The 18,179-nt window shown below is 35.1% G+C and overlaps 1 protein-coding gene across 3 annotated transcripts in view; it reads right to left on the reverse strand.

Annotated features, from left to right (window-relative positions):
• Positions 1 to 18,179, reverse strand: part of LOC144442554 (mitogen-activated protein kinase kinase kinase kinase 4-like) — an 87,001-nt gene that overhangs the window by 13,419 nt on the left and 55,403 nt on the right. For 2 of the 3 annotated variants that reach the window (XM_078131929.1, XM_078131928.1), the window contains exons 4-16: positions 10,269 to 10,313; positions 9,560 to 9,643; positions 8,551 to 8,661; positions 7,690 to 7,780; positions 7,325 to 7,510; positions 6,885 to 6,963; positions 6,375 to 6,541; positions 5,719 to 5,803; positions 4,925 to 5,193; positions 4,275 to 4,364; positions 1,392 to 1,507; positions 683 to 828; positions 1 to 3 (exon numbers count right to left, since the gene is read on the reverse strand). The exon at positions 1 to 3 is cut by the window's left edge and continues 74 nt beyond it. In XM_078131929.1, the coding sequence (XP_077988055.1) occupies positions 1 to 3; positions 683 to 828; positions 1,392 to 1,507; positions 4,275 to 4,364; positions 4,925 to 5,193; positions 5,719 to 5,803; positions 6,375 to 6,541; positions 6,885 to 6,963; positions 7,325 to 7,510; positions 7,690 to 7,780; positions 8,551 to 8,661; positions 9,560 to 9,643; positions 10,269 to 10,313 (1,472 nt within the window). The remainder of the gene's footprint in view (positions 4 to 682; positions 829 to 1,391; positions 1,508 to 4,274; positions 4,365 to 4,924; positions 5,194 to 5,718; positions 5,804 to 6,374; positions 6,542 to 6,884; positions 6,964 to 7,324; positions 7,511 to 7,689; positions 7,781 to 8,550; positions 8,662 to 9,559; positions 9,644 to 10,268; positions 10,314 to 18,179) is intronic. The other variant, XM_078131931.1, reaches the window with a different exon arrangement.

The raw sequence follows: 18,179 nt of genomic DNA on the forward strand, positions 1-18,179 counted from the left end.
AATCTGTAGATTAGAAAACACATCAAATTTGAGTTTATAGAGTCGACACTTGAGACATTGTGTTTCATTCAATTTATACCTACATACCTGGAATATTGTTCATGAATGTACAACTACCAACATCAGGCTGTTGATGAGCGCAACCTGTTAACAAACAGGGAAAGTAAACAACTGAATTGGATTTATAACACTTGGTACAGCTTGTTGGAAATACAGAGACTTGTATTACATTCCATCATTTGATAAGAACAGTTTTATGGCCACTTTACTTAATAGTTCATGTTCATAAACACATTTCCAGTTCCCTTCTCATTTCATGTACACATAAAGAGGTCACAAAACTGTTCTTATCAAACTATGAAATGTAATACAAGTCTCTGCTGTTCCAACCTGCTGAGCCAATTCAGTTGTTTATCCCCCACCCCCATTTGTAACAGCTTCTGTTTGTTCCTTAAACAATTTCTGAGTACACCAAAAATTACACCAAGGAATCATTAATTTTGTTTATCTATAAAACAACAGTTTTTTACAATTTGATTTTAAAACTGTGAGTTGACCGACTGTGATATTTTATAATTATATAAGATGACCACAATGGAAATAAGTAGTTAAAACTTGTTTGTGTCATCCTCAGCAAAGGTATTCAGTGATGATCAATCTAATCAAATCAACAGATACTCACATCGGTTGTGCCATCTCTGAAGCTAAAACTGTACCATCACCACGTCCAATTTCTTCAACTTCGTCATCATCATCGTCATCATCTTCATCAATTATTGGATCTCCGCCTCCCATTGCAGTCAACTGTGCTGCTAGAGCTACAAGATCCTGTGTTGTAAATGAAAGTGAAACATATCCAGAAATCAGTCTCTAGTTTTTTTAATATTCAGACATTGAAGCCCACTGATTGTAGACCTCATTACCCTGGAAGTTCAGCCTTCGGTTTTCTAAGATAGACTATAGTTGCCATGGATACACAATGTGTTCTAGGATATACCTGAATGGGGATGGGATGGGTAACGGAAATTATGTGTCTTTGTAATTATGTGAAGTCATAACTGTTATGATGCTCTGTTAAGATGGCCATTCCAACAGAAGGTGACATTCAAGTGATTAGTGACAAAACTAAACTATTGTTGCAACCATAGACAGTGGAGGTCTCCCCTCCACTGTTTATGTTGCAACATGTGACATTTAAGGTAATTAACATGGATGACAAATGTTTCACCGTCAAGTGCGCCACCTAGTGTTGCAATATTGCAGATTACACGTAGTGATACACCAAGCTAGCTCAATCCCAAACTGCACACTCAATAGGCTATGACCTTTAACCCTTCAAAATCACTACTCTGTCACTAGAGGGCACTGTATATTGCAAAAGTCTATTTTACCTGTGGATTCCTGACTGGTGGTTGGTATGGTGGAGGATTTGCAGGCCTGCTTGGTTGTACTGCCCTCTCTGGCTGAGGAAGTTCAATAGCTTGACTGTACCTTGCTTGTTGTGGTGCTGTGGTGGGGAAAAAAGGGAAAACTTGTAAGATTGATATAAATGTTCGCAAATCAAAATATCTGTGCTTGTTACTGTGGTTGTCACATGCGTACTGTAAAAATAGAACAGACATGTAATGAAAGAATGAAAGAACAGTTGTGGTGATGGAGAAGAAAAGACTAATTTTGCATCAAAATTCAACATTTTATAAAACTTAAAAAAAATTGATTTCATTTTTCTGTGGAGTGAAAACAAATTTATTTGAAATATTTACGTTCCGAGTTCAGAATTAATACAAAATATAATTCCAGAGCAATGAAACGGCATTTCTGGTTCAATTTGTTTCAGTTTTGTGTCAAAATTTGATCACTGTATTATCAAATATACGTTTTTAGTTTTGTTCATCTTTTATGCTAACTGTATCTCCATCAGGCACAATGACATTGTGTTGACTAAATAACCAAACACAACAACAGAACTGTCACAGGAAACAATCTGAAGATGAAAGAAAGATAGAAAGAAAGAGGATAGATAAGAGAAAGATATGAAATGTCTGGTCTTGTCTTGGGGCAGACTGTCAACAGTCTCAAGATGGTAGAAAATCACTTGGTGTCCATAAAATATGTAAATTAGTCTATACTGACAATTTCTACTCACAGAACGCTAACAATTTTTGGAGGTGATTTTGAATCACAAATTTTTCTATACTGGTATTTCTATTCATCATCAGATAATACAGAATGCATATGAATCATTTCATGAGCTTACAATATACATATCTCCTTTTCTCTTAAAGTTGTTTGTGTCAAATGCAAGGTTTTTTCATAGTTGTTGAGTTAAAAGAACTCTCATATTGTTCTAACTAATAATCTTAACCAATATTTTGTAAACAGCAAAAAAAAAAATTATTTAGAAAAAAAATTCAGCAGAAAATTCTATTGCAACTAAATGCTATGGATTATCAGCAGTTCATAATTGCCATGGCAACCTAGCATTTTGTGAATTACTTTGCATTTTTTGGCACCTTAGAATTTCAATTGTTGCTCTGGCGGCCTATTTTAAATCTTGATAATGCATATTTGTCACATCAAAAGAAAATGCATGTAAATTTTATTTTGTGTATAGATATTATGGTAATTTCGTTCACAGCTGCTTTTTGATTGCGTAAAAAAGAAAAAGGGTATGTTGGTGTATGTAGTGTGATATGGTGGAATTTGCAGTGTTATATAGTTGGGGGGGGGGGGGGGGTTGATATGGTGTAAGATTGTGTGATATCATGTATATAGTGTGTGATATGGTGGAATTTGTGTGTTATATAATTTAGGGTGGTTTGATATGGTGTTAGGTTGTGTGATATGGTGTACATAGTGTGATATGGTAGAATTTGCAGTGTTATATAGTTTAGGGTGGTTTGATATGGTGTTAGGTTGTGTGATATGGTGTATGTAATGTGATATGGTGGAATTTGCAGTGTTATATAGTTTAGAGTGGTTTAATATGGTATAAGATTGTGTGATATGGTGTATGTAATGTGATATGGTGGAATTTGCAGTGTTATATAGTTTAGGGTGGTTTGATATGGTGTTAGGTTGTGTGATATGGTGTATGTAATGTGATATGGTGGAATTTGCAGTGTTATATAGTTTAGAGTGTTTTAATACGGTATAAGATTGTGTGATACGGTGTATGTAGTGTGTGATATGGTGGCATTAGCAACGTTACATACTTTGGGGTGGTTTGATATGGTGCAAGGTTGTATTTTATGATAATGTGTAAGAACATGTGATATGGTATATGTAGTGTGATATGGTGGAATATGCAGTGTTATATACTTTGGGGTGATTAGATATGGTGTTAGGTTGTGTGATATGGTGTATGTAGTGTGTGATATGGTGGAATTAGCAATGTTACATACTTTGGGGTGGTTTGATATGGTGTTAGGTTGTGTGATATGGTAATGTGTAAGATAGTGTGATATGGTGTATGTAGTGTGATATGGTGGTTCCTGTAATGTGATTTGCACTACTGTGTAATATAGTGTTGTGCATCATATTGTAGTGAGGACTTGGGGACTTTGGAGTCAGTATATTTGGTTTTATGGTACAGTAGTGAGTAAATCAGTATATCATGGTGTTGATGTGTAGTGTGACAACAGTCAAGTGTCATTTCACAGTAATATAGTGTACTGTAACGTAGTGTAGTGTGTCATGTGGCAGGCAATGGCACATTTGTTGTGTTTGCTTGCAATATACTCTCAAATGATTACACTATGTGTTGATATGTTGCCAAGTGGCATTGTTATTGTTATGCATTGTAAACATTGGGTTGGCTTTCATAATGCAATGAAAGTCGCCTCCTCAATGGGATTATTTCTTCACCACTGTTATCGTATGTAGTATTAATAGACACACAGTTACGCTATATATCAATCATCTCGAGTAGCACGGCAATCTATTAAAAGTTGTTCACATTCTTGTTATTCGGAATAGCTCGTGCAGTGTGAGGGAGCGGCGATGCACATAGCCATGCAACGCAAGCAGTCTAATGACCCATGCATCAATTGCGCTAGTCCCGAAACATGCATTGCGAAAGCTGTTCTGTTTTTTAACAGAGTTCTTTATTTATTTAAAGCGTTATGGTAAATACATTACAGAGAAGAAATAGACTAGTAATGCCCGAAAGCGACAACAACTGTAACGTTTACTGACTGAAGATATTACGGACAACATGAAATGGAAATGTATGAATGCATGGAAGTGCTCGGAATCGACCCACTCCAACTTACCCGATACCTGAGTCACAACAAGCTGCTGTGGTTTTAACGCCTGCTGTACTTGTACGAGATGACGCACTTGAGGAGGTGTGAAACGGTTTTCTGTGTACATAACGTATATACACATTTATACACTCGAGTCGAAATTGAAAAAGGTGAGATTTGATAGGCTAGTTTCAAATGTATATTTTTACATGATGTTAGCAATGCTATGATTGGTAGTTAGGAGCTCATTAATTCTGAGCATGTGCAATGAGCTCTACACTAGATATGCAAATGAGCTTTCTGCACATGCTCAGTTGCATGAAAGGGAAGGAGGTGCATGAATGGAGACACTGATGTTGTTGTTAGTAAAACTGCGTGTGAGTGTTAGCAATAGAAAGATACCAGAAACAATTAAATGTTTCTGAGAGCACAGGCCTGGAAAAGACAGATTAATCAGAAAGCTGGAAGAAAAGAAATTTGTGATAAACAAACAACGTATTCATCAACATTTCACCTTCAGACACACTTATTCTGGGCGCCCAGACACATACACACACATTCATTAAAGACTCGCGAAAATATTTCACAGATTTTTTATAAGCATTGCCAATATGGGACATTCCATTATGGCAAGAGGTAAGGTAGCATTCTACTGCAGCACACTGCTCTATACTTACCAATAGCTTGTGATAGCTTTATATCCCTCTGTATATGTGGGGGAGGATACGGTTGAGGTGGCGGTTGAAAATGTTGCACTCTTGGTGGCTGGGGGATTTGTAGAGGAGGCCTTGTGGGTGGCTGTATAGGAATTGGTCTCAGCTGCTGTGGAGGTACGTACTTAGAAGCACTTGGACCGTCTTGGAGGTGTCTTGACCTAGCTTCCTGGGCTTGAAGCTGTTGGAAATTTCTCCTTAGTGTGGACTCCCCGGGAGCTTGTACAATAGAACTATTGGAGAAAACAATCATAAATTGTTATGAAATTTCATTGTATTGCTCACTAAATATGTGTACGAACTAGATAACTAGAGAGCAGTTAAAAGCATTGTGCCTTACTACTCGATTTGACAGGCCACAGACACACAACAATTTCTCATGACACACAAATTTGGTATTCCCATATTCTAATTTCTTATCATTTTGATCCACATAAAAAACTGTTCACCTTTCCTTTGATAACTGACTGATGGAACAACATTGCAAGGTGTGAAAGGAAATCTATGACGCATTCTAGGAAATTTCAAGATGGCGGACCATGTACACGCAGATGTCAGGAACAGTTCATTTTATACAACACTATGTCTTTATTTATGGTGAAAACTTCTGAACAGAACTCCTCAACAGTAATAGTAGTTTGTAATCAGTGACTTGAATAGGAATAAAACAATGATTATCGATTTTGAGTTTGAGTAAACCGCCATTTTTGAAAAATGATAATTTTACTAAAAGTTAACCGCCATTTTGTAATACATACCTAGGTTCACCTTGATCTGCTATTTCGTCCTCATCTTCACCTTCACTGCTGTGATATTCATAATCTGTGTTAGCAGCATCATCAACTGAAAAATACCAACATAAATAGTAGTCATATCTCTGTATTTGTTTAATTCCTCACATTCGGGTTATCAGAGAAAAAAACAAAAGATTGTAGCATTTGGCCACTAGGGGTATAATTAATTAGACAGCAGAATTTGGATTTGCTAAAATCACACGTCCAGTCGTCAAACAGACAAACCTCGTTTTCGATACAAATGCTTTGACCACACACAGGAGGTCTTCTTCAGGATGTGAAATAACATAAACTGATCAAAAAATTGATTTTGGTGAGAAGAGTGTTGGACACAATAACTTAGTACTGTTAAACTTTTTTTTTTTTTTTAATTTATTAATTTTTTTTTTTTTTTTTTTTTTGTGCTGGGAATTCCTCCTAGTGATATTCTGTTATGCAGACAAACTTTGGAAATCACCCTTTCCGAACATTTTATGCCAATATCGTTAATATCGATTCAACTAATTCTAGTAATACTTCTTCTGTATCGATCAAGTTTCAGGAACCCACAACATTATTTTACACCCAATTTAGTTTCCTACATCTTGTACTACAATCTTGAGATTTAATCAGTCTTTTACCTCTCTTTTTCTTGGTTCTATCGATGTGATCTTTAAGCTGTATTCGGACTTGTCTTTCCGTCGGCTGGTCTTTAATAAACGGATGTCTTAGCAAGCCCTCTGTGTTCGGTCTCTTGGTGTAGTCCTTCACTAAACACTGGTCAATAAAGTTGTGAAATTTCTTATTCCTGCAAATAAGTTGGGCAAAGAGGTAGAACAAGATTAGGTCAAAGGTCAAATGTCAGAAAATTTTTGCTGTGAAAGATCACTGCAAGGGTATGAAGTCAAAGGTCAGTCAAGGGTCATCTACCGCAACAGACTGAAAGAGTAAAGTTCCTCACTGCTTGTATGTTATTACCTTTATAATTCATTTGTGACAAATATGAATACTTTTTTGGTCATAAGATGACTTAGTGTCAAGTGATAACTTTTTGTATTTATAGAATATTTAAAAACTTTCTGTAATTTTCTTTAATAATTATGTCAACACAACCACAAAACAAGCATCACAAATATTTTGACGTTTCATACCATTTCTTGGACTTTAACCTTGGAGGTGGGTTCCTTGGAATTAAGAATAGCGCCCTCATGGGGTGCATGTCACACAGAGCTGCAAGAGACAGATATTGGATTAGTGTTAAATTTTTGTTACCGAGAGCTTTCTTTACATTTTTGGTGACAAAGAGATAATATACAATTATTAAGATTTGTTTAGTGAAATGATAATCTGTTTAATCTGTGGATGAACAGTTAACACCTGGTTTTGAGTCACATGACAATCGTTTGTCAAAAAAAAAATTATTTAAAATTTGCATATTGGCAAACACCTGGGTTGCATCTTTCATAAATAGGGGAGTACATATTGAAACATTGGCATGATACTAGTAAGAAGTAATTTGCTAAAGTACTAAAAACTAGTTACAAATCTAGATTTTTTGAAAATTGTGATGAAAAAATGTCAAATTCCTTACGTGGTGCTCCTTCTGCCATTTCTAATGCTGAGATGCCAAGTGACCAAATGTCACTTCTATAGTCATACGTCGCAGCTGGGTCTTCGTCACACGCAATGACCTCAGGTGCCATCCAATATGGCGTACCAATGAATGTGTTTCTTCTACCAATAGTTTTGTCTAACTGTGCACTAACGCCAAAGTCAACTATGAAAGTAAATTTGCATATAGTTAATATATTTGCATAAATACACCTGGTGCCTTGAAAATTAGCATCATGAATGAACTATTTGCATAGGTACATTTGTATTGCTTGAAATTAGCATACTGTGGACTAATTATGTCGGTAAATAAATTAATTAACTAAATTTACATGATTAACTTACCTAGTTTGACTTCAGCATTTTCTGTTAATAATACATTCTGGCCTTTGATATCTCTGTGTATTACATGTTTTGCATGTAAATGACTTAAACCCTGGAACAAAGATAACAAATTTGTTATTAATCTGAAGTCATGTCAAAGGTTTGTTGCATTGCGTATAATACCCTACACATGACGTGTGAAGTGCGCTTCACTTTGATGAATGCCGCTAGAAAAGTAGGGTTTATGGTAGGACACGTCAAAATATAAACCTAGATATTTTTTGGTTCTGAAAATTTTGCGATTTTACAGTCTTCAGCTAGTTCTCAAAGACTACTTTTTACTAATTACCAGACTGTTAGATTGTGTTCATGTTCAAGAAGGCATTTTAGTCACTACATATTTTTTTACTAATTACCAGACTAGTACATTGTGTTCATGTACAAGAAGGCATTTTAGTCACTACATATTTTTTTACTAATTACCAGACTGGTACATTGTGTTCATGTACAAGAAGGCATTTTAGTCACTACTTATTTTTACTAATTACCAGACTGGTACATTGTGTTCATGTTCAAGAAGGCATTTTAGTCACTACATATTTTTTTTACTAATTACCAGACTGGTACATTGTGTTCATGTACAAGAAGGCATTTTAGTCACTACTTATTTTTACTAATTACCAGACTGGTACATTGTGTTCATGTACAAGAAGGCATTTTAGTCACTTGCATTTTTGCATTTTTGTTTCCTAGCGAAATTAGCAAAAATAAGCCTTTAGTGAAATTTCCTGGTTTCCAGTATCCTGGATAGGCCAATATTCATGTTTTCAGCTCAAACTTGACCCACATTATATATGTTTTACAAAAGAAACAAGTTTTTACCCGAAGGATTTCTCTGGAAATGTAAGCAATCCATTCTTCTTTTAGGGTATTTCCCTTGGTAGCTTTTACCAAATCAGTGACAGACCCTGCACCACAATACTCCATAACAAGCTGTAAGAAAAATACAAAAATACTTTGATTTTTAATACTTTTGCAAAAAAAAATTGTTTGGTTCCGGTTATTCAACCCAATCTTATTTTCACTGCCAATCCTTAACTTTTTTTTTTTTTACATATTTGAGAAAAAAATAATAAAATCGCTAAAATTGTGAAGTCTCGTAAGAAATAGTGGATGCAGAAACTGACATCAACTTAAAAAGACAATATAAAACTGTTCTTCCAATCTATAATGGCTGTACATCTGATGGGAAGAAACCAATAACACAGAGACCATATGAAAAACAATGGAAAATATAACTACCTGAACTAGAGCCACACATGAAAAGAAAAATTCAAAAAATCTACCTACCCCACCTATTCTAAAATTGATCGTAATCGGAACCATACAATTATTTTTTTAGGCCTAAAGTCTTACAAAAATTCCAAAATAGGTTATACGAGAGTGTTCTGTTATGTCTGTATGCTGATAATGCATACTGTGTACTATCTTATCTCTGTAATCTACAAGATACATTGTCAAACTTAGCACAGAGAAAAAATATATTAATATACATAACAGCCCCAGTACAGGAATACGTGCATGATTATAATCATGAGGTCATTCACCTCTATGAGGAAAGTAGATACAATTCCAATCTGAAGTTACAAACATCCACATCAGTGACTATATTAATTTTATTACATATCAAGTAATCATTGTATGATTTCATAATTACAATTTTCATCTCATTAGATTGCCTAAATATTAGTATGGTATAAGAGGATGTGACAATAATAAATTTTTGTTGACTGCGTCAGTGAAACATAATATTTGAAGTGTCACTTACACTTCGTAGATGTATGGATAGATTCCTATTAATTAATGTTATACTGATGGTAATGTGACTTACCCAGAGTTGGTCGTCATGACCACCACGTAAACCTTTCTTGATAAACGCACCATAGTATGTGGCAATGTTTCTGTGATGTGAGTACTGAAATGTAAATACAAATATCGGTGATGAAGCATATCAATTTTCTGAGCACATCTTTACTTTGAACATTTTTCTAACTCTCCAAACAAAAAGAGTTTGGCTTGTTTTTCATTTCTATTTAAGAAGTTGTATATATGATGGTTTGTGTGTGTGTGTGTGTGTGTGTGTGTGTGTGTGTGTGTGTACAGTATGTATGTATGTATGTATGTATGTATGTATGTATGTATGTATGTATGTATGTATGTTTGTGTGTGTGTGTGTGTGTGTGTGTGTGTGTGTGTGTGTGTGTATGTATGTATGTATGTATGCATGCATGTATGTATGTATGTATGTATGTGTAGGTGTGTGTGTCCTCTGCTTATCCATGTATTCTATACTGTGTATGTACAATGCTATGTTTCAATATTCCGTGCAGTCTGTGCCGATAAAAATATGAAATTTACAAATGTTACTCATATACCACTGATCATGCTTGACTGGTTTTATGACAAATATAATATTGCAACAATTGTAAATATTACTTGCAATTGTTGGAATAGTTTGGAAATCAAATATTGATATTGTAAACACTGTAAATTAATAAATACTTTGTAGTTCATAAAATATAAATATTGTACCCTCTCACCTTTTTTAAAACATTAATTTCCAATTTTATTTCTTCCTCTTCTTCCTACAAAAAATAATATTAAAAGAGAAAATGTTACAAAACAAGAAGCATGTGGGAGACACAAATTTCATTTCTTGAATATAGATGTAGATCTTATTATCACTGTGTATGATGAACACAGCAATATCGCAATGAAGTTTTCAATGCGGAAAAATAATACAAATTTTTGACATAACGCTCCTACATAGTGCCAAAAATGATTTCATATTAACACCCCTGGCACATACCTATAGTGGCACAACAGAGCATATTGTGGTCTCTGTAAGTGTTTATCCTCTGTCAATTAAGGATATGGTGGGGGGGGGGGGGGAGGTGTTGAGCGTGTGAACTAATGTTGAGCCATAGAATGCCTGGAGGGTTGACAGTGATGTGTCACAGGTTATTCATTTTGTCACGAGGTCATCTCCAACTCTGCATCATTAAATCAACACTGTTGTAATTTGGTAGTCTAGTCACGGTTTTGTATGACAGTAATATGAAGTATTAATTTCAAACAAATATTAATCATACTCTAAACTCAGAGGAAACAAAGATGTTAAGCTTTAACTCGGTATGTTTCTAGCTTAAAGTAAAACAGTGTACAGTTGTGTATATATTTTGGGGGCATTTAAAAACACTAAATTACTATATTTACACTAGTCTGGATACCAAAGTGGTCACTAAACCAGGAGTGGAGGTGTAAATCGTAACGATACCGTATAGGGACTAGACTAGATTTACTTTAAATTTCAAAAAAAGAAATCATGGTATATTTCAGATTTATCTGTTTCCTTGTACATATTTGCCTTTCTTTCACTTCAATGTGTGATGAGTAATGTCATGGTGAAAACATAGTGGTTGTCAGTCATTTGTACACATCTAGGCGTGGGTCCCCCTTCACAATGTCATGGTGAAAACATAGTGGTTGTCAGTCATTTGTACACATCTAGGGGTGGGTCCCCCTTCCCAATGCCATGTTTATTCCAGCAAAAAGGGACGGAAAGAGGAACAAATCGGTGCAAGAGAGCAGATCAAACAAAGATATACCTTGGGATTATACATAATGCTTGAGAAAACCACAGAATCTTAGTCTCAAATTCTTTGTCTGTTGCAGAGGCACTGACAAGATTTAGTATAGAATTTTGTAAGCGTCCAAAAACATATGAGCAATGGACGATGCACAGCGCATGACCATTGCACTTCAATAATAAGTGACTAGTAATTGTGGGTCGCCATTCTCAACATAACTATTTTACAGACAACACAAGGTCGGATTTCAAAAACTTCCGAAATTCTATTCCTCTGTTGACTGTAAATTCATAAATGATTTATTTATGTTTATTTTCCGTCTTTCACCAGTTTCCATTAAATGATTACTACAGATTGTTAGGATTTGTCATCAGATATAAAAATGTCAACAGAAATTAACTCAACGTTCCACGAGACTTAAAACACAGACCAAACACAAACATAACCTGTCCTTAGCATATATACAGTTCATGGCTAGTCTTTTATATGTAGGCCACATAAAATTATTTATGTGTTTACCTACGGCCACATAAATTGATTTTTGTGGTTCACAATTATACTTCCATGTTTTTTATAACTTTACAATCACATAAATTAATGTACGTGGTTATAAATATTCACAAGTTTCATTTCGTAATTCATGTTAATTAAACCAGAAATTTCTAATTTTCAAGGATTTGTGTAAAATTTAAAAATTTAAAGTATTTTTTCGTCACAATACTTTTTGTGTTTAAACACCTCAAATTGATTTGTTCTGAAGGCAAAATACAGATGTTGTCATGTTCACACACCATAATTTTGACCACAATTTATACATTTTTTCATTGAAACATTTCCCTGCTGCTAAATGATTGGAACAAATGAAGGCTATGCTAACATGGGATAACTTTGGTATATGATCTGTGTCTGGTACAGAAATTCAGTGTGAATGGAGTCCCAAATCCACCTTATTAGTTTTACTACTTTATTTCACCTCAGAGTGAAACTCATATTTGTAGTCTGAACATAGAAATAGTCAACCACTTGTATGTGTAACCTACTTTAGTCAGTAAAATCCAAATATTGATTTTCAGTCTGCTGACCTCATGACATTTTGCACTTCTACAACAAAAAACACTTCACCCATCACATTTTTTTTTCTTCTTCAAATATATGTTTTCTAACAAAAATGTTCAAAATGGTTTTCCTTCACAGGAAATTTGGCCTGTAAATTTATAGCAACTCAAAATACCAAAATTATGACTTGTGTAAATAAGTAATACAGTGTGTTTTGTGGCAATTTTCTGTATTTTAATTTAGCTAAACCCTTCTAATTCATATAGACACATTTGATCAAAACATTAAATATTCATAAATTGAACAATTCAAAAAAAAATTGTCCATTCATAAATGTAGTAACAGCAGAACTGAGAATATCTTTGCGGTAGGTAAAGGAAACGCAATGAAACATGAAATGATGTCTGAAATTATAACACCATTTTGTTGACTTATTCAATGAAGCATTTTGGCCATCAATGTCTTTATGGGTTTATTTTACAATATTCACACATGAGGAGTTTTCTTTAATTGGAACCCTACGGTAAGAGAGTTCAACATATCAAAGCTGTGAATCATGTATTAAAACATCACAACAATGAAGACCATCCAGGGCTCGAAATTCGTTTTTTTTCATGGTAGCCCAGGTGGGCTACCATCATTTAAATTTGGTAGCCCTAGAGCAGTGATTGGTAGCCCATATGCATGCATTCCTAAATTAACGGTGTTTGTATATATATGTAAATATATGATGTATTGAATTCGACGCGTTATGTTTGCCATAAGCAATTTTTTGCATGTATGTGTCTGGGGACGTGTCATAAAGAGGGGACATGTGAGGCTTACTGTTAGCAAACAACGTACGGTTATTATTGCAATGAAGAATAAGACATCTAGTCCCACTTCTTACTAGTAACTATTAGCTAAATCTCTTGGTGCAGTGAGACCTGTAAAATTTGAATATGATTCAACGTATGGAAAACGTATAAACAGTTTCATAAGCCCCATGGCCATTTCCTGATGTGGAGACTACGTCTTGGGTAGTTTAGAAACTATGTGCTGTTATCATTATCTATCCACGTGATTGGTTACTTATTAACAGACGGGTTAGACAGGTTTTGTATCAATACATGACGGCCATTACGGCAAAGGCCCAGCTTCCATTCATGGGCGAAGAGATAATCAAACAGAGTCTAAGACCACATCGGCAGACGGTCCATGCTGAAAACTTCACTCAGATAAATTCAAACCATCACGTCACCATTTCATTCTCACTAAAACTTCAACTGTGGACTTTCGTTTGGTAGCCCATCAGCAGTCTTTTCGGGCGACTGCTCATCCGGTGATGAGGTTGTTGTTGATTTTTTTCGAAAGTAATTTAAGAGACTCATTGTGCCAGACGAAACATCAGTTTTGATATTAGCGGCGGGCCTGTACGGCTGTGATAAATAGGCGCAATTTTATCAAACATGAACACTGAATGTAGCAACTTTTATTAAAAACTTATTGTTACATTTCATGCAAGTTACGTTGTCACAGTGAATGCATGCTAGTAACCAGCTGGTATGTTCGTCCGTACAACACACACGCGGCCGTGCATGCGTGTGGTAGGTCATGGACTGTGTTGCCATGGTTGTATTGTTGACAATTTTGTTACATTTTATATAATTTTTAAGACCACGTACGTACACATTGGTAAGACGCGTTGACGTTCGATGTTCAGCGGGAACGTATTGTGTTGGTTATATTAGCGACACGACGAAGGCCTGACATGTCAGCTTACTGTTTACGTCGGTAGCCCAAGTGGGCTACCAAATACGAAAAGTAGTAGCCCCGTGTCAACATTTGGTAGCCAAATGACACGGGGCTACCGTTAATTTCGAGCCCTGCCATCCACTAACAGCAAATGACAACAAACAGCGCCCTCTACGGATGGTTGTCACTTGCGAAGTATAGCGCCCTCTAGTGGCCATTTACAAAAATGTTTATAAACTGTGATTGAATGCCTCAGGCATAGTATAAATTTTTTTGAAAAAAACAATCACGATATTGAAAACCAGATATATGTCACAAGGTTGTAACCTTTACTAGAAATATAAAACTTCAAAAGGAAGGAAACTGCCATCTTTTTTCCCCCGACTATCTGTGTATGTTTTCACCTTGTAGCAATACATGTTCTTAAATGTCTCTGTTCATTCAGGCGTCACTTTACCAATCCCTAAGGAAATCAACTGTAAGTAGACAGATTACCAGCTTTCCTTGGCCTTTTTCTTACTGTGAATTATTAGCTACAAGTACGTTCTGTGAGGCACAGTGCTGTGTGTGATAAATAGTGTATACTGAGCAGCTGTAGAGGAGAAAATATACCATTATTTACAATTAACAGCTCAGTTTTGACAAAATGTACAAGAACCACAAATTTCCAGTATAGCTTCTTGATACTTTTAGTTTTTAGTTTTTACCATAAAATGTGATAGGTCAGAGGTCATTGGTAATTAGCATAACAAAGGAATATATTGCTTTTTTCAACTTTTTTTTCATGAAATTATCCAAGGGAACTTACTACATGTATTCTATGGTGGTTGAATTTTCTCTACATGGCACACATTTTTGGAGCTAAATGCAGGGCTCGGAATTAACAGTAGTCCCATGTCCACAGACTACCAATTCTTGTCATGGGGACTACCATAATTTGCAGCTAGTAGCCCACTCTGGCCAATACTGATCATGTGATGATTTAAAGGATGGAATATTTATGGACGTAGAGTATTTTAATAACAAACATATTTTCAGTCTAGGAATATAGGACTATAGGTCACCATCCTTGGGCTCCCACCTTCTGAAATTGGTATAGCCCACTAGGACTACCAAAGAAAACAGTTCATTTCAAGCCCTCAAATGTATCAGCTAAAAGATCACAAAATAGATAAAAATATACAAAATCTAATTTTCTTAGTACAACTTCAACATTTTCATTTTAACTAAAATTTGGTTCTAAAATCTTAGAAAATGTACTGATTCTGTTGTTTTTTTCTTTTCTTTTTTTTTGAACAGTTGACTAAAAATATCTACTCTGGGATGATTATATAATAGTTTGATGTGACTACTACACCAAAGACAAATGTCTGCAGCTGTTTGTCAAGTTACGTAACATAAATAGATAAACTAAAGAACAGAGAAGTCTGGAAACTTCACTACCGGTACCACACAGTTTGGAATAATGCCACAACACCCTCACTACCTCTGACTACGTAACATCGTTTACTGTTGTAGCTGTAATAATTTCAACCAGTAAGTTCCCAGCAACAGAATCAAGGTCTGGTTGGGTCATAGGTCAAGTAGCATTGGGTTGCCAAGGATTGACGCAATAAATATTGTATATAATATTTACTGTTGACATTCTGTATGTTCTTATTATTCTTAGCCCTTTTATCATGTCAAAGTAAAGATAGGTTAACTTTGTCAGGACAGCAAATTTTGACATTTTGCATTGTTACTATACTTACTGAAAAAGTAAAGGTATTGTCAGCTCATACCATCAAGTTTGACTAAACTGTTCATCAGTGTGTGTTCTTTTATTCAAACCCCCCCACCACCACCACCACCACCACCACCACCACCACCACCACCACAAACACATACATATTTGATAAAATGAACACCTGCAGCAAATCTTTCAGTTGAACCCCCTCCCCTCCCCTTGAACCCTGACATGTGTTTGTTTGTTTCTTATTTGTTTGTATGTATATGAGTGACTTGATAAATACAATATGTATGTACATGTATGTGGCTATACGTTGCATTGTGAGCTATGGCCAAGTAGATGATGTCTACATTGTGGTCTGTAATTTTGCTTCACTTCTCTCGCAAACCAAGTGAAATCATAGATTTCAATATAGACAAATTATTTGTGACTGCATTTCAAACATGTGTGTGCATACTCTATATTTTTTTCTTTTCTGTAACTTTCTCACACTAAGTCGATATGTGCCATAAATTATCTCACATCAGACCAATATATTTTACAATGTAATCTATTGTATACAGAACCCAGAAACCGTGATGTCCCCATCTGCACTATTACCCTCATTACAGGTATACAACTAAATTGAAAATTGCAATTAAATGACCTAATTTTTTTATGAGCCATATGTTCTAATTTAGTATATACAACACTAAGAACACTTTCACTTCAAAAGTTCTCAATGCTAACAAAAATCATGTCTACTAAACTTTGGGGAAAGATGAATTAAATTTTTGTCAAGTGTTAGCTCCCCATAAAATCAAAAGCATTGGAAATGAAAGACAAATATCTGTATAACAGATGGCAAGAGTAGAGGTAAATGTTAGCTGAGTTAAATTAGTCTCGTAAATTATCCGAATATTGTCCAATAAAAAGTATTCCCTGAGTGAAGTACAATTTATGATACTCCTGTTTTTCATGCCTATATCCTGAATATATTCAAATGTCTTCCCCAAAGTAGTAATAGTTTTCTCTGTCCCTCCATCATTTCCAGAAATGACAACACAGGGACCACTAAAGCGAGTTGTCGGTTATAAATTTCAGCATATCCCCCAGCAGTGGTATAGATACTCTATTTTATAATGCCGTAATGTGTAAATTGCTGGGAACAGAGTTGCTGGGGTCGAGAGATATTCGCTAAGGTCAAGAAGAATTCGTAATCTTTTAGGTAATTATTGAAACTAGGGACACGTCGTACCAGCTGTTGGGCGTACCCTCTCAGGCTCTGTTCTATGTACCCTGGCAAAAGTTGAATAGATGGACTGATGTATCCTAGTTTATAAGGTATGCCGTGACAGGGCACCTGATAGTGCAGATCGGTGAGAGCGGACTGACACAATGTCTCTTATAGTCTACGTGTATACATGTGTTTATTCTTTGTACAAATACTGATAAGGCAATATCAATATAGCATTTTGTATGTTTGAGTTCATTGTCTTATTTATCACAAACTAAACTTCTCTTCAGACAGTAAATTATAGTTACTTTGGAATGGTAAATTAGAAACGAATGCGATGTTTTGATATTTTGATCCGTCTACTTCGGACTTCGATCACACAAGTATTTAATCATTCAGCATTAATGTCTTCTAAAATGGTCGAACTTCTCTTGGGCTAAGATTTCAAAAATTGAATATATGCAAATGAGATCATCAATATTCAGAAACTGTCACACCTGATTTGAATTTTGTAAAAATATTCATAAACATGTGCTACTTTTGTAGTAAAAATTCAGAAACTGTCGTATCTGATTTAAATTATGTAAAAACATTGATAAATATGCCTGACTTTTGGTGTTAAAATTCAGAAAACTGTCGTATCTGACTTGATGAAATGTAAAAATATGGACATCTATCCCTTATCACATCAACACACGAGTACTAGACATCTTGGAAGGAAGCGATCTTATCTCATTCTACTTTAAATTCATTGCATGTACAGTAATGCAGTCATTACGATTGTGTTTGTTGTAAGATGTAAACTGAATGACAATCACATATATACCTACAAGGTATTACATCTTGATCACATCTTAGCACTGAATGTGTTCAACCGAAGAAAATCGATACTACAAATAAAGATGGTGTGACCTTTAATGTCCTTTTAAATTCGTCTTCAGTTTGTCTTCCTCTTTTAGTCGTGTTCATACAGATTTTTCAGCGATAGCAAATTTATACTAGTATTTAAAATGTAAATATGATAAAATTTGCGAATGTCTGGATGAAACTGCCACTTGAACTTACTGTAAATATAGCTCATGCAAATTATGCAAACAAACCTTTCACAAGTGTCAACACAGCTCAG

This window comes from Glandiceps talaboti, chromosome 11 (assembly GCF_964340395.1).
Source record: "Glandiceps talaboti chromosome 11, keGlaTala1.1, whole genome shotgun sequence".
Taxonomy (NCBI): domain Eukaryota; kingdom Metazoa; phylum Hemichordata; class Enteropneusta; family Spengelidae; genus Glandiceps; species Glandiceps talaboti.